Below are 24590 nucleotides of genomic sequence, written 5' to 3' on the forward strand. Positions count from 1 at the left end.
CCTTCACTAGCACTTAGCTTTGTGTGTGTCTGTATGTACATATACAAATAAAAATCTGTGTGAAATAAATTATGTAAAATATTCAAACTATGTCATCTTATGTGGTTTTGTACTGCACCCTAAATAGGTGTATAGTACATACGTACTGTAATCTAAATAGGTACTTGAAACTACAGACTCACAGAATAACTACAGCACCACTTACTTGATTGTTAAAGCAGTGGTGAGAATAATTACATGTTATATTCATAGATATATGTAAATACATCCCATGTCCCTTTATATATAAATTTACAGTTTAATTACTGTGATCAGAGACAGGGTGCATAACTGAGTTAGTGAGCACTGCTCAGAACTAAGGAAGTAAACAGACCACAGAAAATCAGCTGAGTAATAAGTGCTTTATGACTCCTCATTAAGTAAATGTATTTACCTTTCATTTAATATGAAGAGGTTTTCTAAAAACGATTTCAGTGCTAATTTTATCTTTAGCTTATTGATTGTATAGCATAGCTCACTTTGTTGCAAACTCTGATGTGCTGATGAAAGTATTTGGTACCGATTTAGGAACAGTCATGATTAATGATTAGAGGGAGAAGAAAAGAGATAAGAGAAATCTTAATCTAGGAGAAAAAGTTAAAAAGGAAGATGGGGACTTTCAAAAGCATTTTAAAGAACAATCACATACCAGTTCTACTCGTCCGAAACCTCCGACTCCAAGGGTGTCAATGATGTTGAAATCAGACAGCTTCAAGTTGGCGAAGAAAGCAGCTTCAGCTTCATATCTGGATTTTTTGATGCGAAAAAATGGAAATTTCTTAGAGGTGCCAACACGAGTACCACGTACAACTGTACTGGAATGACATGACTGTGAAACAGGGTTTACCTGCTTAAATTCCATCTCGCTTTTAGAGTCTGTGTTTTCTCACACTCATAATTTTTTGGTCCCCGTTGTGCAGAATAACATAGATTTGTACTTGTTTTTCAAAGTAGAAAAATACAAAGTACCCACTGCATGTCAGTCACGTGACTGATAAATCCAGTTATCAAATCAAAGTTACATCCTGGTGTTTTTCTACGCGTCTTCTTGTGAGCACGGATTGTTTGAATTGCTCTTTTTCGGTTTTGTTTTGGATTATTTGGTTTGGCTTGGTTTTGTTTTTGCCGTTCAGATTTTGGATGGCAGTTTCTCATTAGTTTCCCTTATCCGGATACAGGCTGGCAGTGGCTCCTATTAATATTTATTAAAAGCGGCAAGATCATTGAGGTCTCTGGAGTGAAATCACAGCCAGGTTTTATGAAAACAGATCCGAAAAGCTGAGGACTGATGTGAAAATGTCTGAAATGGATGATTTTGGAAGCATATTCACATTCCTAAAAAGTGTCTTCCCTCCGTTTGTGTCTGCCCACTGACTCTCAGCTAGTCATCCCAGTGTCTTTCTGTTCGCCAGTTTCTTATATGAGAGGTGCGGAGGAGCAAGGACTCTCCTCCAAGAAGTCTAACTATGCACACATGCAAATCTGACACATGCAAGTGGCCAAAATAAGCTGCTGCTGATGAGACAAGTGAATATGAGCAGCTTAAAATACCTCCTTGTTAAAGGCCCTACTATTTTTAGAAAGGGCAGGAAGGCATAAAGATGAAGATGATCCTCCCACTCACTGAAGTCAGGTCAGAGAGTAATTCAGCTGTCTCGAACTATCTGAATAGCTATGTGTAACCCATGACCTTCAGCCAGGCGGTACCTGATTCAGTAGGACACTATAGATAGACATGATCAACACGCTTGAAATACTGATACTCACACAGCTTGTGTCACTTTTTGGATAGGATCATCCACAGACATGTTTGGTGTTAGGCTGTGTAACGTTTCAGCTATTCCATTATAATCAAACACAAACTCAGACTCCCCACGTGGGAGAAATGTGAAACGGCTTTCCAGGTGAGATTTGAACATTCTCCAATTTACAACCACAGTTCTGGTTTTTAACATGTCAATTCTTGAAAAATTCACAAGTGGGTAAAAACGTTGTTTTTCATTATTAGCTGATTATGGGAAATCAACTCCCTATAATAAACCTCTATAAGTAAGGCTGCTAGTCAATCTGCATGGTATTTGCAGACTCCTCTCATTAACTACACAATCAAGAGATCAACATAGCACTTCAAGAGGTAGTTTTCTAGAATGGAACGCAAGCAACAAATGCACATTTCTGGCATGCCAACTGGCTCCCTACTTTTGGAAAATTAAAACTCCATCCCATTTAAAGGGCCAGTGGCAGAGTTCACACCAACAGGTGCTTAAAAAGACATCTGTTTGGATCAGACTCCGTGATAGTTTGTGTTCAAGCATTTCCTGGCAGTCAGATTCTTAATGAGATTGTTTTTGAATAACATCCTATGTGCTTGCTGGACTTAGAAATCTCAGATGCGCAGAGGGTAAACTCTTTCAGATTATTTTGATATCATTTTATACATTTAAAGTATGGTGTTATTACTTATAGCTCTTGAAGATGCACCCCCCTCCCAATCCTTACACTTGGGCTCTGTAAAATTAGGCTGGAAATATCCAAATAAGTGGTCAGCCATTTGTTGCACATCAGAACTACCTGAGCATCTTTTAGAAACTGCTTAATCTGGGTACCACTACAGATTGAGTGAATCAGTAATCTCTGGAAGCAGTATCAAATATCCACATTTTTAAAGCTCCCTGGATGATTCTGATGCACTGTAAGGGTTGAGGACCATAGTTCTGAACACCTCAAGGGGTTCCAGAAGCCACAGAAGGATCTTGGGGTGGATTAAAATGGTCCAGGGAAATCAGTAGCTGCCCAGTGAATCTGGGGTATGATGCATTCATGTCAAAAGTATTGGGGGTTATTATAACTTGTCCTTTGCTCCTACCCCTGTCATTCTAGACCCATAGGAAAGAACAGTAGCTCTGTAATGGCTATCACAGCTTTTAAAAAAGCAACATGGATAAAAAGACATGCAGAATGCAAAACTTACAAGGTGGTTACTTTGTGTTTGCCCTTCTACAGCAAAATCCTTTTGACTTAGTTTACAGTTACTGTCTGATCATATTTTAATTAATGGATGGGAGGGACGTATTAAATCTCATATTAAACAGTAGACATTTTCTTTGTAGCCATTAAAATCTGCTTAAATATATACTGCCTTCTATACTGGAAACACCAATTACAGTTAAGTATTTCATGTGTTTTAATGAAAAGAGATTGGTAACCTTGTCATCATACTTTGCTAATCTTCGTTAATTACTTTGCTGTTATTTCTAGGTAAATTTTTAAAGTACTACTAGTTGGGTGATTTTTATCTAATGGTTGGTGAGATACATTTTGAAGGGGCCTTTGGATAATTGTGCTCTTGATCTTCACTTCTGCTGCTATTTGCCTCAGGTCATTTTGGGGGAAGCCCAACAACATAAGACCATGACCAAGCTGTTCCTCTTTTCTAACCAAGGAAGTGCTAGTTCCTTAGTACTTCATACCTATTTTTTCTCATTGAGGTTACCCTTTAGGGAGTCTCATCATCACACAGACTCTGTATACTTTTCCTTTTTGAATCAACAGCTTTGTTTTTTCACCATGGAAATCACCACCGGAAGAGACCTTTGTACAAAAGCTAAAAGTATAGAAGAATTAGCTTCGGCAGGTATCTAGCCACTCAAGCTTGTAACTTGGAGGGACATTTTCATTCTTTCTTATTACTCAGGGATTATTTGAAAATAATTTGCATCCCTCAATTATGTTCTACTTCCTTTAATTAATGATAATTTTGAATGGGAAAGGAGACTAAATAAACTGGTTAAGTAAATGGCTGCTGTTCTATAAACTCCTTCTGCCTAAAGGAGGTAAACGTGGAACACAAGTTCCTAGATAACGTACCACTGTGGGGTACCGGGGCCAAGAAATAAGGCCCCACTTCACGCAGTTCTAAAATCCACCTGTGCAAAAGTGTTTCTGAGAGGGACAGTTGCCAAGTGCTAAGGGAAACATCTATCAGCAAGACATACTGTTCCTGATGTTTCCTTGCTTAAAATCTAGCAAGGAGTATAAAGTATATTTTCTAATGTTCCTTAGTTTGAGATACAGATTTTTTTTTAAAGAATATTATTATTTACAGCTGATCCTTGAACAGTGCAAAGCTTAGGGACGCCAACCTTTCTACAGTCAAAAATTCACATATAATTTATAGTGGGGCCTCCATATGCACAGTCTTCCTGAATCTGCCATTCTGTGTCTGCCCGTTCACCAACTGGATCACACAGTATTTACTAATGAAAAAAATCCACAGATCAGTGGACTCACGCAGTTCAAACCTATGTTATTCAAAAGTCAACTGTATTCATGTATTTGTTTTAATATGGGGTTAGAGCTATGCATCCTCTTTCCAGAGAAGTGTACATACTGACGTACCCTGTCTGCATCTAACTTGAGGAAGCTTAAAAGCCCTCAAAATAGGTTAACAACATGAAAATAACTATACAACAAGAGAGTAAGTGTGTTGGGTGAGGAAGACAGATAATATATTATTTCTCAAACATGCCTGACCATAAGATTCACCTGGGCCTATGGTGATCAGATCCACCTATCTGTAAGGGGTACTATTTAAATAAATAGTGAGATATAGAACTTTTAAGAACTGCTTAAAAAGAAAATGATTTTTCTAGAAAAAAGCGCCTAAGATCTAAAAAGCCTGATTTTTCACCTCCTCTTTATATTTCTGCTTATATACCCGAGGAGGTTCTAAAAGACATGAAAATGTAAAGGCACAGGTGTAAAGAGGATGAGACCAAGATATACATACAAAGTCTAGAAACAGAAAAATACTGGAATAATCTTAACCTCTCTTTCTCCATCTAAAACTACACATCTATCCAGTATTACATTTACTTCCTTTCAGAAACAGATAATAACCCTTAGTTTGCATTTCCTATCTCTTCCAACAGCAGCAGCTTCCACAAAACCAAGGAGTAAGAATCAGACGTCCTTTTTTATTCACACAATTGTTTTTTGTTGTTGCCATATACCCATGAAATCAATTCTGTCTCCATTTCAAAAAGAAAATAACAGAATTATGTTCTATTCCTTATGACTGACCATTTTTATTAAGAAGCAAACACTTCTCCTTAATACTGAAAACCAAATACAAAGATTCAATAACCCAGTGCAAAAATGTATGGAAATTAAGATTTTTATCTTTTCCTTGATATTAAAATAACAGAAATGGTTCAGAATTATTTTTCAAAGCAAACAATAGTATGTGCAGCTTTAAAGTAAGGTCCAACAACCAAAGGAACATAACAGTAGTTCCAGATGAGATACGAAAGCCAGTAATTAAGAGCCAATGGAAGAGCAGACTAATGTGGCCCTATCTGATGTAGCCCAGCTCATCTGTCCTGCAAATCAGTTCCAGAAGTCTGCTCTAAATGTCTCTGAGGAAAGTCAAGTAAAGTCTTAGCACCTTCTAACCCACACGCAAATCAGTTCCCACTGCTTTGCCTGTGCTTCTCTGCTCTTGGTGTATTTTTATTTCCTGTTGAATTTCATTTGATCAGTTCTTGGGGAAACCTATAAAATGTTTCAGTAAATACACATGGGCTCTCATCTATGACTAAGTTTCCTATTCCATAACTTCTAATAGGTAAGATGAGATAATCGATGTCTCCACTGGACTTGAACATGATGCAAGAGCACATCCTAGTACACAGACGAAAGCTCATGACTCGCGGTCCTATTTCCGTCAGTGACTCTGTACTTACAAGTCCTGACTTCTTCAACATTCAGGCCTTTGTAGAAGTATCAACAAACATACACTTAAGTAAATAAGTATGATTTGTATAAAGTCAGAATCCTAGCTTGCTTAAATGTTCAGATAAATGCCTAGAAATCCTTTTACTTTTTATGTGATCAAAGAACATTGAACTCTATAAATAATAATCTACAGAAGTAATTTAAAGGGGTAAGAACTTTTAAAAAAATCAGACTTAAACATAAAATAGATACCTGGTCTAAGATATATGCAAGCTATAAGACTGGCCATCTACCTAATAAACACTTTGGTACACAGGATTTTAGTCAATAATAGTTTCTGATTTAATGAAGTTTGGTGCATTAAGTTGTAGGTCTAGTAGAATAAGTATAAATTCAGCCAGACAAGTGGCCATATAGAAAGTAGAATTGGTCCCTGGACCAATAATACTTATTTGCATATTTAGTACAGGTGTGATTTGGGCTTCTTTAACTTTGTGTATGTGAAAACAGTACATGTCCTATGCCCCTGATTCTAAAATGTTTGGAATTAAAGGTTAGTCCCTAAGGTAAGAATGGGTAGGCTTTCTTAAATCTATAATCAAGTCATCAATCATCTTCTCAATTTAATTGCTTTATTAAAGTCTCATTGTTAAATTAAACTTTAAAAGCAGAATTTTTTTACTTCATTTGAAAACTGTGAACTATTTTATATTGTATAGGGGAGTTATTTCCTATTGAAATACTGTTTTTCAAATAAGCATTTACAAACATCCCTATAAGGTTTTTAAAAACAATTTAGACATAAGAGACCCTATTCTTAAAAATCTAAACAAAAAGGGATGATTTCTAATTTATTTGGCCATAAAGCATATAGGTAGAGTCACTATTCTTTTAGCAGTAGTGGTAAAAGCTTGAAGAAATAAAAAGTTTGAAAGTAACTTAATGAATATAAAGTATTTCATTATGTCAATTTTTTCTAGAAAAATCTCTTCACGGATTTTGAGACATTAGCTTGCTTCCTCTATTTCCAAAATTGTGGTTTTCAGAAACACAGCCATTTTTTAAGTTCTCTAGACATGAACTGGTTCTACATATTTTTCAAATACATTCCCCTGAGGAGATAGAGCCAATAGGAATACACAGGGAAATTGGATTTCTCATATCGGCTGCATAATAAGAACGATAATAATGCAAATATTTTGCATTTAGGAAGCACCTGTCTTTTCTTTGAAGGACTAAAATTTCTTTCATTTAATTTAGCCTCCCTGATTCTCTGTGAAGATGGGATAATAAATATTTTCACTTCTATTTTGCAACTGGGTAGACCAGTTTTTGATAAGTGATTGATTTCAGTAATTTCACACTAGAAGAACTGGGGCTGGAAGCCTTGGGTATGTTTCACATCATGACATATTTATACTTATTCCAAAAACTTCATTTTAAACAAGATAGAGAATCACACAACTTTAAAGATGTTTGTATCTCAAAGGATTAAGATACTAACATAGTTCAAAATCCAGATCAACACCACTGGGAGCTCATCTAATCCAACCTTCACATTTTTAAAAATGAGAGAGCTAAGTCCAGAGATGGTAAGTGACTGAGCCACAGTCACAGAGACGCAGGTATAAGGGACTGGTGATTGGACTTGTGGTCTGTGATGCTTTCTACTGTCTGTTTCTATCTTCACAGTTTTTATAATACTCTGTATTTGAAGAACAAAGCAAACATATAAGTTATAAAATATATTTGAATAATATGCTATTTTATTATGGATTTAAGTCAAGAATGTGACTTCTGTAGCTAAGCACTGATGCCTTCTTGTATGTGGTGTGGTATGTGTGTGTGCACCAGTTAAATGAAAGGACTCGAAACAAAAGTACATTGATGCTCCAAAGATAGTTTTTAAAAATTCAAATATCAGAGCAGAATTTGTAAAAGATGTGAGAGGATATGCTACCTGCTGTTAGCTTAAAATGTATTGACCAATAAGCATTTTTAGCTACTCAATTTTTAAATAGATTCCATATTGAATTGAATTTTTCTTTTCCTAAAATAAGGGCCTAAGTAAATATATACTGCCATGGAAAAAATGGCAAAAAGGAATTGAAGATATATTTTCCCCTATGGTGTTTGTTACTTTAACAGACTCACTGGCCCATAATAGAAAGTTATTTATTAAGTTATTCAGCAATTATTATTTTTGCTTTCAAGAATATGGATACTTGAATGTATGCAATCACACATAAAAGCATGCAGTGCCCAACTTTATTTCTGCCAGGAGAGAGATTTCCTTCACATAAATGGACAGCCATCAGAGGCCAGGGTCTGAGGAAGTTCTCTCTCATCTCAGTGCAGGTTAATTTCTCCTCCTCCCTTTCCTACATCTCAGACTCTCATCCTGAGTCCTTTGCTTACGGTTGTAGACCAGGATGGTGCAGACTGGCACAGCACAGCTTCCCAAGGCCAGGAAGGTGAGGTTTCAGGGGAAAGAAGGCAGGTGAAAATGATACCTCCTGCCTTCACTGCTCCAGCACGTCTGCCTGGGAAGCCTCCCTCATCCTCATCCTTCGGCCTCCTGCCACCCCAGCGTAACACCCCTCACAGCAGCACTCCCACTCAGCTTCCAGGAGGACTGTGTTTGCCACAGATTACATTATAAAGAAGGGATGGGTAAAGGCAGCCCAAGTTTTCCCCTCAGATACAAAAATTTCTTTTTCCACCACAGAACTAAGAAGTCTTTGCCTTTTCTGATAGGCCATTTTTTAGATGAGGGTTATAATATTCAAAAACAAACAAACAAAACAAGAGAAAGTTTAAGCTTAATTAAACCTTACAATTAATCTTAATTGTTCTCTTAATCAAAGGATCAGTCAGGAGATTGAACTGGGAACAGAAGGATTAGCAAGACTTAACACCAGGGTTCAGCTTCTATTTCTGGACCTTTACTATGTTCACCCTTTTTTTATGGCTCCTCTTTTATCTCTGAAGGATTCTGCATGAACTTCAGAGACAGGAAGCTTGGGGACGTGGTCATTGTCACAGTGCGTCAAAGGAAGAAAAGGCAATAAAATGCAGTGTATGGGGCAAGAAGAAAATTGAGAAGACGATACGCTACCCTCCCAGGCCTCTAGGAATATAATAAAGGAAGTGATCAGGGAGTAGGTCCAGGACCAACCTGACCAACACATTTCCTTTTCTTCAAAATGCAAGGTTTGTACTAGACGTGTCTATAACACTCATTTGCAGCTGAACTGTTCTGGGATTCCAAGTGTCCTGAGAAATACAACTTCTCAGAAAGCCCTAGTACCCACATTTTCTTTTTCCTCCTTTGTTGTCCTCTGATCTCTGACTCCTGAAGCTCTTATTTTCGGAAATACTAGCAGAGGCTATAACTTAAGGGCATCTTGCTCTCAATTTCTGGTATGCAAGGAAGGCAAGCAGTTGGAAAATGTATGTCCTGATGTTCAAAACAGAACTGTAAATGCATTTCACCATAGATTCTCATAGACCAGAGGTTCCCTCTCACCTAGGATTCATATCAGAATTACTGGTTGAGTTAAACATAGACCTTGACAAAAACTTAGGATTTCAGACCAGGCATTGGTATTTTAAAATAGGATTCATGCGTAAGTCTCTATCATGGTTAATTACCAAGGTTAATGACCATATGTAAGTTTTAATGAACTATTCATATTAATTTGCTACGTATGTGACAGACACTTATCACAACATGTACAAGTATCACAGGGAAATGTGTCCCAAGTTCCAGTTATTCTCAAATGATTTTTGAGAATGCTATCCATTCTCGAAATGGGGAAAGTGTGTCTATCTTTTCCTGAGTGAGAACATATGAAGCAGAAAGAAAGAAAATTAAGCAAAAATGTTGCCGTGTCAAATTGTTCAGTAATAGCGGTGGTGCATTTATCAAATGAATGAATTCTCAGAAAATACCATGTATTTGTTATCAGGCCATTGCCATCTGGATGCAAAATCTGGCACTGTTCTATGCTGCAGGCAACAGAACTGAATAATAAAGCAATCGATAGGGCTTGGGGCTTTTTTTTAAAAAAGGGGATTTCCGTATTTTATTCAGATTTCCTTAGGAGTTACCCGATGTCCTTTTTCAGTTCCAGGACCCCATCCAGGATGCCACATCACATGTAGCTGTCACACCTCCGTAGATTCTCTCTGGCTGCGCCAAGTTTCTCAGACGTGCCTTGTTTGTGCTGACCTTGACAGTCTGAGCAGTACCAGTCAGGTGTTTTGTACATATTTCTCAGTCGGGGCAAATTTGATGTTTTTCTCATGATTTTACTCATTATAAGTTGTGGAGAATGAAGTAAAGTGCCCTTTTCATCACATCATATCAAGGACATATGCTATGGATATGACATCACGGACCTTGATCACCTGGCTGAGATATTAATTCTACAGTTTTTGACAGAGTACATACTTACAGGAACCAAGAAATGCAAAAGGAGCTCTATTAAAATGTGGTCTTCTCCATAATTTTTTACCTTAGAAATGTGTCGCCCTCAAGACCAATTCACTTTACAAAGGCGTTACACATTTCCACGCTGCTAAGGTGTCTGCACAATGATTCAAAAGGCTCACAATAAAATACACGGGTTATGATTTGCACAGATGGCCACAGTATTTGAAGCTGGTGTCTCTCCATACATTTTTTATACAAACCACAGGAGTGAAGAGATAATGGTGATAAAGGAACAACTCAATATCCTTAAATCACTGCTTCTTTTCTATAATGGTATGGAATTATTATAATAATTGTCTCTCACAGTACACGCCTCATTTGTCATGGAAGTTTAGAATTAATTTGTAATCAGATTTCACTTTAGCTATACCTTTGACTTAAATAAATAATTCTGTAACACTTAAAGTGAACTTCACTCCTGAGTGAATTTCACTGCACATATTGGCAATTCTTCTGTGCTTTTAACAATGGTTTTTAAAGAGGGGTACTCACTAACAGATTGCAGAGAACACTAAGTGAATTATTTCAATATGAAGTTGCTAAACTATGTACCTAAAGTGAAAAACGATGAATTTGATCTATCTTACCACCTCATAAAGCTCCTGACCTGATAACTACATATTTTATTGAATAGCATGAAATAATCCTCTCCTTTTTTATAATTAATAAATAATAGAGTGAAAAGAAGGAAATTGGGAGGGACATTCAGACCTATTATGGTTATTCTTTATACCACTTAACAGGTAGAGAATATTTTTTCAATATTTGACTTCCTTTTCCTCCCAGATTTTTTTAGGGATAAAGTTGACATTTTGGCTACAACCTATTCTCAATTCTCTTTTTGTGATCTCCTTTTCTTCATCCAGGTTATTAAATTTTCTCTCAGGAGTTAACAGCTAACCAAGTTCACATGGCCTTGGTGGATTAATTTGGTTTTCCAAGGTCTTTTAACAATAAAACAAGCTACATTTGTGATGAGAGCATCCCTTTGACCTGCCTCTCTCTACCATGTTTAACAATCTGGATGTTGGATATCCACTTAAGTGTTCACAGGGCAGACAGCATCTAATTGGATTCTTAGTCTGATTTGCCCCTCTTGTAACTTTGCAGACATATCAGAACTGCAGATAGAGGACAGAAAACCTTTCTTCCCTTTTAGAACAGGAAATTGATGAACTGGAGGTGAGAGCCTTAGAAACATGTACTGTATCTTGGCACCTGTGAGCAGTGTCCTGTGCAGTGAACTAGAAGGAAACTGGGATTTAGAGGGTGGGCTGCAGAGAAGGGTGGTCTTTCCTTCCAAGTGGAAAGCTGAAAGGGTCACACAGTTTCTCGCTGTAGAACTATGGAGTATTTGGCCAGGTATGGAAAAAATGGATGGAACATTAACTTCAATGTAAATGTATAAAATATATCAAATATGAGGTAAACAATTACAAACTGTGGAAATCTGTCTTTAGCAATGATTACTCTATTTTTACTGAACTACAAAGGATATTTCAGTAGTAATGAAATTATACTATGGTGCTATTTGTACAAAGATACCACTTAAGAAATGTAACAGAAAACAGGTGATAGATAGATAGTTGGTCTGTGGAGTTTTGTTCTTTAAAAAGCTGATATATTGACATTCTGGTGCCAACACATCCACTGCTATAATGATTATTGCTTCAGAAACAAGATTTCTACAGGCCATTCTTGCCAAAGTGTGGATAATTAAATCACCAACACAGGCCACAAGATGACCTTGATGTAAGTGAGTTCATTGGCTTGCCAAAGTTAACTTTTATTTCTAAATTGTGCTACAGCCTATGTATGAAGCTGAAAGAAGCCTAAAACTTATGCTTCTTGTAAGAGACAAGATTTGAAAAAGATTCATAGAAGTGATTATTAATTTCTAGAGTGATACTTGCTCGCTGGAAAGCAAAAATGTAAAAAAGTAGCAGTAAGAATTACTGCAGTTGTAGGTTTCAGGAGGCTAACATTACAGTTGCAGGCCTTGTCTCTGTCTAGAAAATATTTACATATAGGAAGTAAATTCTACTACTATCTGTCTATTCTTAAATATAACAGTTTAGAGTATTGCAAGGCAATTTGTTTAGAGAGAAGACCTTTCTTAGGTGCATAACAAAGGAAATGTGATATCTAACATATCAGTGGATCAAGAATCTGCTGACAGGCAAAAGGCTCTTTAAACCATCAGTTTAAGTTTGAGGGAAAGCATCCCTACAAATAAAAGTCCAGGACCGGACGGCTTCACTGGGGAATTCTACCAAACATACAAAGAAGAACTCATCACCAGTCCTTCTCAAACTCTTCCAGAAGATTGAAAAGGAGGGAATACTCCCAAACTCATTCTATCAAGCCACCATTACCCTGGTACCAAAACCAGGCAAAGACACTACCAAAAAAGACAATTACAGACAAATATCACTGATAAACATAGATGCAAAAATCCTTATTAAAATATTAGCAAATAGAATTCAAAAGCACATAAAAAAGATTATACATCATGATCAAGTGGGGTTCATCCCAGAGACACAAGGGTGGTTCAACATATGCAAATCAATCAATGTAATACATCACATCAACAAGAGAATGGACAAAAACCACATGATCATCTCTACTGATGCAGAAAAAGCATTTGATAAATTCAACACCCATTTATGATAAAAACTCTCACCAAAGTGGGTATAGAGGGAACATATCTCAACATCATAAAAGCTATATATGACAAACCTACAGCCAGCATAGTACTCAACGGTGAAAAACTCAAAAGCTTCCCACTAAAATCTGGGACAAGACAAGGCTGCCCACTATCACCACTCCTATTCAGCACAATCTTGGAAGTCCTAGCCACAGCAGTCAGGCAAGAGAGAGAAATTAAAGGGATCCAAATTGGAAAAGAAGAGGTAAAAGTGTCACTATATGCCAATGACATGATACTATATATAGAAAACCCTAAAAGGTCCACACAAAAACTACTAGAGCTGATTGAAGAATTCAGCAAGGTAGCAAGTTACAAGATTAATGTTCAAAAATCTGTTCCATTTCTTTACACTAACAATGAATCAACCAAAAAAGAAAGTAAAGGAACAATCCCTTTTAAAATAGCACCCAAAGTAGTAAAATACCTAGGAATAAATCTAACCAAGGAGGTGAAAGATTTATACACAGAGAACTATAAAACACTGATGAAGGAAATTAAAGAAGACTTTAAGAAATGGAAAGATATCCCATGCTCCTGGACTGGAAGAATCAATATTGTTAAAATGGTCACACTGCCCAAGGCAATCTACAGATATAATGCAATCCCTATCAAATTACCCAGGACATATTTCACAAAACTAGAACAAATCGTAATTAAATTTATATGGAACAACAAAAGACCTAGAATTGCCAAAGCATTACTAAAGAGAAAGAAAGAGGCTGGAGGAATAACTCTCCCAGACTTCAGACAATACTATACAGCTGCAGTCATCAAGACAGCATGGTATTGGTACAAAAGCAGACATACAGAGCAATGGAATACAACAGAGAGCCCAGAAATGAACCCACAAATTTTTGGTCAACTAATCTTTGACAAAGGAGGCAAGAATATACAATGGAATAAAGACACTCTCTTCAGCAAATGGTGCTGGGAAAACTGGACAGCAGCACGTAAATCAATGAAGGTAGAACACTCCCTTACACCATACACGAAAATAAACGCAAAATGGATCAAAGACTTAAACATAAGACAAGATACAATAAACCTCCTAGAAGAAAATATAGGCAAAACATTATCTGACATACATCTCAAAAATGTTCCTCTAGGGCAGTCTACTCAAGCAATAGAAATAAAAGCAAGAATAAACAAATGGGACCTAATGAAACTTACAAGCTTCTGCACAGCAAAGGAAACCAGAAGTAAAACAAAAAGACAACCTACAGAATGGGAGAAATGTTTTGCAAATGACACCGACAAAGGCTTGATCTCCAGAATATATAAGCACCTTATACAACTTAATAAGAAAAAAACAAACAACCCAATCCAAAAATGGGCCAAAGACCTAAACAAGCAATTCTCCAAGGAAGACATACAAAGGATCAATAGGCACATGAAAAAATGTTCAATATCACTAATTTCCAGAGAAATGCAAATCAAAACTACAATGAGGTCTCATCTCACACCAGTGAGAATGGCCATCATTCAAAATTCCACAAATGACAAATGCTGGAGAGGCTGTGGAGAAAGGGGAACCCTCCTACACTGCTGGTGGGAATGCAGTTTGGTGCAGCCACTGTGGAAAACAGTATGGAGATTCCTCAAAAGACTAGGAATAGACTTACCATGTGACCCAGGAATCCCGCTCCTGGGCATATATCCAGAAGGAATCCTACTTTAAAATGACACCTGCACCCCAATGTTCACAGTAGCTCTATTTACAATAGCCAAGACATGGAAACAGCCTAAATGTCCATCAACAGATGACTGGATAAAGAAGATGTGGTATATTTCTACAATGGAATACTATTCAGCCATAAAAACCAACAACATAACGCCATTTGCAGCAACACGGATGTTCCTGGAGAATGTCATTCTAAGTGAAGTAAGCCAGAAAGAGAAAGAAAAATACCATATGAGATCATTCATATGTGGAATCTAAAAAAGAAAGAAAGAAAGAAAGAACAAAGAGAATAGAACAGAAAGAGACTCACAGACATAGAATACAAACTTGTGGTTGCCAGGGGGAGGGGAGTGGGAAGGGACAGACTGGGAAATTTGTAGATACTGACAGGCATATGTAGAATAGATAAACAAGATTTTACTGTATAGCACAGGGAAATATATACACGATCTTGTAGTTGCTCACAGCAAAAAAGAATGCAACAATGAATATATGAATGTTCATGTATAACTGAAGAATTGTGCTCTAAACTCGAAATTGACACAACATTGTAAACTGATTATAACTCAAAAAAAAAGTTTGAGGGAAAGCAAGCTCAGCAAGATACTTACCAGATGTTTCAAAGACCTAGGATCTAGAAAGTATGACTGTTTAATAGTAAGACCCCAAATTATCCAGCACCATCAAGAAATGGGGTGTTCCACCAAGAAGCACATTGTTTAGATCACTGAAGCTTAATATCCCTTCTAACTACCACACAGATTTCTCTCACCTCTTTCAGAGCATCAATATTCTGAGAATGAATTATTTTATTTCAAAACATTTAAAAGCAGAATTTACTGAACACAGTAGAGCATTCAGAGGACGACCCCAAACCATAATTTAAAAATATTAATTACTGTGCTGTTACTTCTATTTAAGATGACCTTAAAAAAATTCTATAGTATAACATTGTTATTCGTTGCTCAGTTTTTAAGTATTATCTCTTAATAAGAGTCAGGAATCCTGTCTTACCTCTCATTTCTGACCCAGACACACTTATTTTCTAGGAGCCATAAAGCCAGATAGCCAAATTGGTTAGAACTGCACCTATAATATATTTATGCAATCAGTGGGTACCTAAGGAGACAATCATGTTAGATGGTTAAAACGTATCTGGAGCCAGTCTGCTTTGGATAAATCCCAGCTCTTTCAATGGCTACGTGAGTTTGAATAGCTGCAGGGTCCCTCTATGCCTCAGTTTCCCACCTCCTTTGGGTTATGGTAACCAGTAAATGAGATAATGCATGTAAAATAGAATTATAAGGAATCAATAACAAAAACTATGATCGTTAACCTTTCATGGAGCTTTTCCTATGTGCCAGGTAATTTTTCTTGTTCTTACTAATTGCCTCATTTTCCTGTCCCTGGACTTTCGGCTGCTCTACATTCTCTTTTTTTTCCCCCTCATTGGGCTAGGATCTAGGTAGTAGAGTTGCTTAGCAAGCAAACTAGAGATAAATGGGATGTTACTATGTAGAGGTAAAAATTAACATAGGAAGATATAAATATGCAAATATGCCACAAAGTTGATATTTTCTTCCTTTTCCTAAAATTCAATCTATTTATTCAAAATGTCCTCATCAGTGGCGTATCATGCTCCCTACAGACCTTGTTAATGCTTTCTACTGCTGCTGTATAATGCAATTCATGCTACATTTTCACCATTTCATTTCTCACCATCTTGTGTATGATCAGGTGCTATCAAATGACTGAATTAAACTGAAAGCAGTGGAACATATGATGAATGAAATGTGGTTCTCTACACTATATTTTAGGCCTCCTATTAAAAGAAGGGTACAGGAGGGTGTACCTTTGACATTTAAATTTAATATACTTTTCACCATTCTACTAGGTGTTGCTCTTTGGGAATATGGAATTTATGATCCATCGCATAGACAAAAGAAAAGTATAATGTTCCCATGTTGTTTCAGCATAAGACCCTTACCTTCAACTATTCCCTGAGCCTGTGGGAGACAGACGATACACCACCATGCTCTTAGCCCCAGTTAGGCAATAGATACAGAGTCAGACAACAACCATCATAATCCAGAGCTTGGGAATGCCTGAAACAGAGTCTCGAGAGGCATTTACAGACAGTCTGAGGGTCTGAGAGTGTCCTATCTGAGGATGAATTGTTGCCAAAATCAGAATTGCCAAGAAGCCATCAGTGATCTAATCCTGCAAACAGACCCCTCTCCCATTTTCCTGGGACTTAACTCAGTATGAGACACTTCCTTGAAGCCACCTTGAGGGCAGTTCACTAGGAAACAGGACAAAGACCTGGCTAAATTCTAGCAGCACAAAGGATCTCACTGGTTTCACGTGCAGATGAAATTGCAGATGCCTCATTTTGGACCAGAGATTTCTAAGTGTGTCTTTTAGAAGAGGATAGCTAAATTTCAGATCTTTCACTTCCTTGCCTTTGGCAATAATTATAAATATTCCTTCGATAAAGGCCTTACACGATTTATAATGTCTTTACCCCACTGAGTAATGTTTATTAGGGGAACACTCCCAGAGGTGAGTTTTGAAGATAAAATAAATTGAAGAGAAAGAAGATTTCTTCATTATCATTTTACTGACAAATGACAACAGAAGAAAAAAAGGACACAGAAGATCTATTTTTTTATAAGGCTCAATCAAAGCATATTTGCAACATTTCATCACATCACATGAATATATTAGCCATGCTGTTAATACACAATACAGTTAACATCGCATGGGGATGTTTTATGTCAGTGGAAAACTACTCATAAAAGCCTGATGTTTTTGAGATGAAATAGACATGATAAGCTTTTGGAATCCACTTACTGCAGTTATTTCACTGCTATCCATTCTAGCAAATATTAGCAAAGGTCTACTTCGAGCTAGTGATGCTGACCTAAACAGCCTGGTCTGCTGCACAGACTCTGACTAATAAGGTCCATAGGCCTCCAGACATGGACACATGACAGTAAGCTAAGACATGGTGCATATGACCCTATTATTATCAGTCCATGTCTGTGTGCTCCAGTTAAAGTCAAGCACCTCCTTATGTGCCGGGCACTGTGCCGTGTGCTTCCAAATATAGATCTCTTAGTAAAGAGGAGCAGACACCTGCTCAGGTACACGTCCCAGCAGGAAACGCACAGAAGAGCATTAAGAATCACCAGAGAAGAACATGAAACATAGGCCTGTCAGTCTCAGGCTTGATTTGACCACTTTTTAAAGAATGTTTGCCAGGCTGGGACAAATGGCAAAAAGCAGGGGCTTCCAAGTCAAAGGGCATCCCCTAAAAGTTGAACAAGAGCTCTTTCCCCTTTAAGTTCAGGTCTCCTCCTTCCAGGCCAGATTCCTTCCGAGATCAGCAGTACAGGAGCTTAAATTCCTGGTTTAGCTGCTTTCTCTTCATTTCACATCTTTTACTTTCTATTGAAAATCCAAATCAGAATCAAACCCGAGATTAGTTTTGGAATTTTTGCTAAGTTAATGAAAATGAGACTATAATGATTATGGCAGTGATGCAATTGTGAGTTACAAGTGCACAGATAATTGCATTGCACAAGAAAGGTTTTCTTTTTATTCAGGAAAATGTTACCAGGATTGTGACGCCAGCTTAACCTACGCGCTCTTGAACTTCAAATTTACTTGCCTTTAAAGAATTCCAAATCATGAGAAACTGTATACCACCTGTTTTAGATTGTCTAACAGAAAGTGAGCATTTGAGTTTTGTAGCTAAAACAGACATTAAAGCTATGGCATGGCTAACTTCCTTTGGAAGGGGAAGGAGATCTGAAATTAGAAACAGAAAGTTAAGAAGTAACATGGAAATGATCAGTATTTCATTGCTTACAAAACAACTTCTCACTCATTACCCACTGAAAAAAATAGTAACAATATAACTGGACACACATGCACTGCAACTTCAACAAGTAGTGAAAAGGGGACACTTTCGTGTCACATTGTTTATCTGTCACTGCAGCCCTACAGTTTATACAATATCTACAGAAGATGTTTATCCTATTTACATCTTTAGATATTACTGTACGTGCTGAACTCTTTTTTGTTAGAAAGCTGCCTTCCATTTGTACAATCTATATTATCATTTCTGCACTAAATGGACTTTATTCTCTGTAGTAAAATAGCATGCTATGAATGTGTTACCCCAAGGTGGGAAAAAAAGAGTGTTAGATGTGACTGTTAGCACTAAGTGTTAGAGAAGTAATATTTCCTTGTCAGTATTGTGAGATGGGACTGGAAATCTTATAAATGATGTGAGGGGAGTTTGGAAATAACTCCTGTCTTCATGTTGCCTTCATATACTATTCCTCCTTTCACTATAATTCACAAATAATAATAATAAATAATACTTCTTCAATCCCGTCAAACTGCTTCAAGGACCAGATATTAAAATTCTCCAACTATAACCTCATTCCACTTGGACAAAACATGAGGTCTCTTGCAATTTAGGATTATATATTTCTTTTTTTCACCAAAACATTGGATAGAATCTACTGATATTGAACAATTTCTGCACACTTCAAAGGAATTCAAAATATACCTTAAGTTCAATCAGTATTTATGACTGCCATGTCAACACAGTTCATAACATATTCATTTTTTTTCCCCTATGGTTGTGACCTTTATTCATATGATGGATACAAGCTATCTAATGGTCCTGAAAGACGACAAATTCTTTTTTCTTCCTACTCTGGAGCTTCTGAGAAATGAAAATGACGTTCAGTGGAACATCCTCTGATCAGGGACTCAGCTGTCTCTGCAAATGACTCAAACCACCACTGAGGGATGCCTGGGGCAGGCTTGGCCCATTTCACATCTGGTTATGACATACTTTTCATCATCATTTTTTCAGCATGGAAATAACATTTCAATTGACCTAAAACCACAAAGTACATTTTCAGCGTTGGTAAGCTGTGACCTTTGCCTTGCATGTTTTATAATGGAAACCAAGTGGAGAGTGATAGCAATTATCCCCAGGCTAATGACAAAATAATCCCTCTGTGAGAGACAAACCGATTCCAGTAAAATCCTGTAATCCTTTTAGCATTTACCAATCTAACTAACTCTCTTGAGACTAGTAAATTACACAAGTCAGTTATGCTAAAAGGCACTTGATAGACTATGGTAGATAGCCGGGGCCACTAAGGCAAGATGAAATAAAAACCCCTGGAATTATTTGAGACCGTTTAAGCAACCTGAGCATTACCATCAAAATGGAATTCAAATTTCCTATATTTTTAGCAAAATCAGAGAGGTCTATGAGATCATGAACTACTTTTAGCAAATTACCAAAGAAAACAAGCATACACCAGCCCCTGTTACGGATGCTGAGAATACAGCAGTGGACACAGCATACCGAAAAGAAAAGAGAAGAAAAGATATCCAGCCCCTCTGTGCCTTACATACTAGTGAAGGAGAAGAACAAACAAGTAAAATATAGAATGCAAAATTGTGGTAAGTGCTATGGAGCAAAATTAGGCAAGGAAAGGGGACTGGGGGGTGCCAGAACAGGAGGTGGAGGGCTGTATTTTTAGCTCGGGTAATTAGGGGAGCTTTCCCTGTGGAGGAGACATTAGTGAAGGGCTGAACCCCATGGAATCTGGGGTTGGAATATTCTGGGCAGAGGAAACAAACTGTAGTTGCTCTGGAGCAAGAGTCTGTCTGGTATGTGTTACAATTAGCATTGAACCTCTAGTGTCTGGAACACAGTGAAGGCAGGGAAGAGGAAGAAGAGATGAGACTGGAGGCAAGGAGGCTGACAGGTGTGCAAACCGCAGACCACTGTAGATCTGACTTACTTGGAGTCACAGAGAATGGTTTTGAGCATTCTGTTTTTATAGCTTCTATGTTAAAAATAGACTAGGAGGGCATAAGCAAAAATATGGAAATAAGTCTGACGCCAAAACAATAATCCAGACAAGACATGTGGCTCGGACTGAGATGGTAATGCAAAGTGGCTGGTTTGGGGACATACTCTGAAGGTAGAGTCAATACGATTTGCTGTTAGATGAATGTAAAGCATAAGTGAAAGGAAGAAGAAAAGGATGATTCTAAAGGTTTGAGCCTCAGAAACAAGAAAAATGGAATTCTATTTATCAAAATATGGAAAAAATGTAAGAAGAGCAGGTTCGGAGGAAGAGTAGGAGCTCAGTTTTAATATTTGAAGTTCGCAGTGTATGTGATTTCTCTAAGTGGATTTTTCAAGTAGGCTGCTGGATGCCTGAAGTTCAGAAAGACATCTGGGCTAGAAGTGTCAATGTGGGAGTTGCCAGCATGTGACAGCTATGCAATCACCCCAGATTACCAGGGATGACACAAAAAGAGAAGAGATCCCAGGACCGGGCCCTGGACCACATGGACACTGAAAGGTCAGAGAGATCAGAAGCCACCAGCAAAGCAGCAGAGATGGAACAGCCAATGCAGACGAAAACACATGAGAATACAGGGCTCTGGGAGCCACAGAAGAAAAACGTTTTGAGAAAGAAAAAGTAGCCAATTGTGTCCAAAGCTACAGATCACTTCAATAGGATAAGAAATGAGAATCAGTCATTGCATTTAGCGTGTTGGAGTGCACTCATGACCTCAGAATAGACTAAAGCATCTATACAAGGCAGTCTGTCTTTCTAGCAACAACATCAACAGACACAAACAGCTTTTTTTTTTAAGTGAATGTGTAATATGTGAAAGTCATTATTCCAAATGCTTTACACTTAACTGTCATTTAATTCTCACAGGAACAACCCCTTCCTGAGGATACTAACAGACAGACAGTTTACTAACTTTCCAAGATCACATGGCTGGTAAGGAACAGAAATGAGTTTTCTATGCAGGTCATCTGAGTCTAGACTCTGTGCTGCAATGACACTATCTGATTCTTAGCATCCATCTCTTTATAGATCCATCTATTTACTTCCCTAGAAAATCCTATAATATCACATATTTAATATTTCATATGACTCACGGGTCCATGATAAATATTTATAAGAAAATAAAATGTAAAATACAAAGACCATGACTCTAGGTAGCAATTCATGTTACTATAGTGGGGTTGGATTTTAAGAATGGATTCCAGATTGACTTTTGGTTCAGTTACATTATTGGGAGACTAAAAACCATTGGCTTTGTACCCCTCTTCTTCTCAGGAGACACCTGGGTAGCCACAACCCACAGGAGAGGGGCAGAAGCAAGCTAATTATTCACAGAGGAGTAATGTGTAGCTCCCATGGGTGAACTATACTAACTTCTTAAAAGGGGTCACCCCTGCTGGTACACTGGCTGGAGTCATCAAAGGGCTGATTCTAAGGGAACATCAAGGACTGTTCACTGGAGGCAGCGCCTCCTTAGCCATTCCCACAATTCCCTGACCCTGGGAGTAGGGACCAGCTGGTGGCTGAATGCTCTCACCTCTACCCTCAGCGGACGCCAAAGTCCAACTTAAAGTGACATTTATCTAACTATCCAAACCATTCTCGTGAACACTTCACCAACTCTACTTCTAGAATTCTGAATGTTGAAAGTACTCAACCCAACAGCACAAAAGTCTACCTTAATTTTTATTAAAGTTTTGGTATTTGCTAGCTTTTTGCTTTTTAATAAGGAAAAAAAACTTTTAAGGGAGAAACTATGTCTTATTTTACATTTATAACAATAATTAGGTATATTAACCCTACACTAGACATTCAATAAAATATTTGATTTTTAAAAGACTTCATTGTAGAACGATTTATTATCTTGTCTTCTGTGTGTGTGGGTGAATCAAGTGAAAATTATCTATTAAAGCTCCTCACGTATTGATTTAATTTCTTCCTTGACTTAATGAATACCTAGGTGAACACTTGTATTATTTTCAAATCAGTACAACTTAATACCTAGAACTCATATGCAGATTTTCTTTTAAAATTATACTTAATAAAGTTCTATGTTAAGTTCTGCATGCATAGAATTAAGTACAATGAAACATGCTGCTATGCAAATAATCTTATTTTTAAGTAGGAGCAAAACAAAAGAAGATGTATTGAGTTATTTCTCTAAATAAAATTTATTGTAGCATACTCATTCAGCACGCTTCTTACATGAGATTTTAATAAAGCTTATACACGAGGGATTTAATGGTGTATAACAAATTATCCAAAAACATATTGGCTTAAAACAACAATAAACATTTATTATCTTATCATTTCTGTGAGTCAGGAATTTAGCTTTGCTAGGCAGTCTGTCTGGGGTCTCTCATCAAAATGTCATCTGAGACTATCATCATCTGAAGTCTGACTAGAACTGAGGGTTCAGTTCCAAGGCAACTCAGTCACGTGTTTTGCAAGCTGGTGTTAACTGCTGGCAGGGGGTCCCAGTTCCTCTTCTGGTGAGCTTCTCCACAAGTTGCCTGAGGGTTCTCGTGACATGGTGACTGGCTTCCTCCCAAAGTAGGTCATCTCAGAGAGTAAGGCAGAGTCCACAGTGTTTTATAATGCAGCCTCAAAAGTCATACACCGATTACTTCCATAGCATTCTATTGGTCACATGGGCAGCAATAATTCAATGTGAGAGGGGATGGCCAAGCATGAATATCAGGAGGTGAGGCTCATTTGAGGCCATCTTAGAAGCTGGCAACTATAGTCCAACACCTACTCCTCAGTGGTTCACGTTGCTCCCACATGCAAAATACACTCACCCCTTCCCAAAGGCCCCAGAATTCTCACCCCATTTATAGCATCAGCTCAAAGTTTGGTGTATAATCATCTAAATCAGATACAGGTATAGATGAAGCGCCTCAAACATGATTCCTTGAGTACAACTCTTTGAGTATAGATCTCAATCTGAAGCTATACAAATTACAGAGGAAGCTTACGTGACACTCCAACTTTGCCCCCAGACATGCACAAATTTGTCAGTAGTAAGATACAGGTTGGTAGTCGTTTGATTAAGATCAAAGGCCTGGAGTTAATCTCTGTGGCTTTTGCCTCTGTCTTCCAGATTGTTGCTTCTTCCAAGTCATATTTAGTTGCCCATTTTTGAAGTTAAAGAGTTTTCTCAGCCTACTTCCTGCTTGAAGAAATTTGAGGTTCCAAAGGCCTCTTTTCGTTTTGTGCTGCCTTGTTTGGTTTGGTCCAAGTTGGTGATGTTTGGTCAATACGCTTCTCTTAACTATTTAATGGATCTCCAATGCATTCTACTGGAGTTCATTCCACAGACAAAAGCTACACTCTCTGATGTCTTTGACAGAAGATCTTTCATCTTTAGGCTTCTGCTGAGACCACTGAGGGACAATACGATTAGACTTTTCAGAAACCCCACTGTCTGACTGAATAATTCTCTGAGGCACTATTTTAAATACTTCTGAGCTCATAGCAAAAGATTTCACAGGCATAATTTTAGCTCAATATTTATATATATTTCCTGACACTGTCCGGATTTGATTTTTGCCTGGAAGCCACTACTTAATTTTAGCATCATTTGCCATCTAGAGAGGCTAAAAATTATTAAAACCAGAAAATCCTGGCTTATTTTTGTTCGACAGTTCTTCATGTAACTTGTTTCTCTCATATCAAATTTTCCATAAGCAGCAGGAAGAAACCAAGTTGCACCTTCAACACTTTGCCTAGAAAATAACTCCTTAGCTACATTACCTAGTTCACTAGATAAATTTTCTACTAGCTATGTCACGGCAGGTGACAGTGTTGCCAAACTTCGTCACTACATAACAAGGTTTTCTTTCCTCCAGTTTACAATAACATCTTCACTTTTCTGTATGTCCTGTTTGGCAGCCTTCTCAAAGATCATCAGACTCCTGGCTCACAGTTTCTTCAAAGCTTCTGCCTATCCTCAATTCCACCCCCACTCCCAATTCCATTTTGGTTTAGTTATGGCAGCACCAAAATTCCAGGAAA

The 24590-nt window shown here is 37.6% G+C and overlaps 1 protein-coding gene across 3 annotated transcripts in view; it reads right to left on the reverse strand.

Annotated features, from left to right (window-relative positions):
• PRKG1 (protein kinase cGMP-dependent 1) overlaps nt 1-24590 on the reverse strand; it is a 1109393-nt gene that overhangs the window by 39830 nt on the left and 1044973 nt on the right. For 2 of the 3 annotated variants that reach the window (XM_006206633.4, XM_006206634.4), the window contains exon 10: nt 689-785. In XM_006206633.4, the coding sequence (XP_006206695.1) occupies nt 689-785 (97 nt within the window). Of the gene's footprint in view, nt 1-688; nt 786-886; nt 939-24590 lie in introns of those variants that run through there. The other variant, XM_072971519.1, reaches the window with a different exon arrangement.

The sequence above is a fragment of the Vicugna pacos genome, chromosome 11 (genome assembly GCF_048564905.1).
Source record: "Vicugna pacos chromosome 11, VicPac4, whole genome shotgun sequence".
In the NCBI taxonomy this organism is placed as follows: domain Eukaryota; kingdom Metazoa; phylum Chordata; class Mammalia; order Artiodactyla; family Camelidae; genus Vicugna; species Vicugna pacos.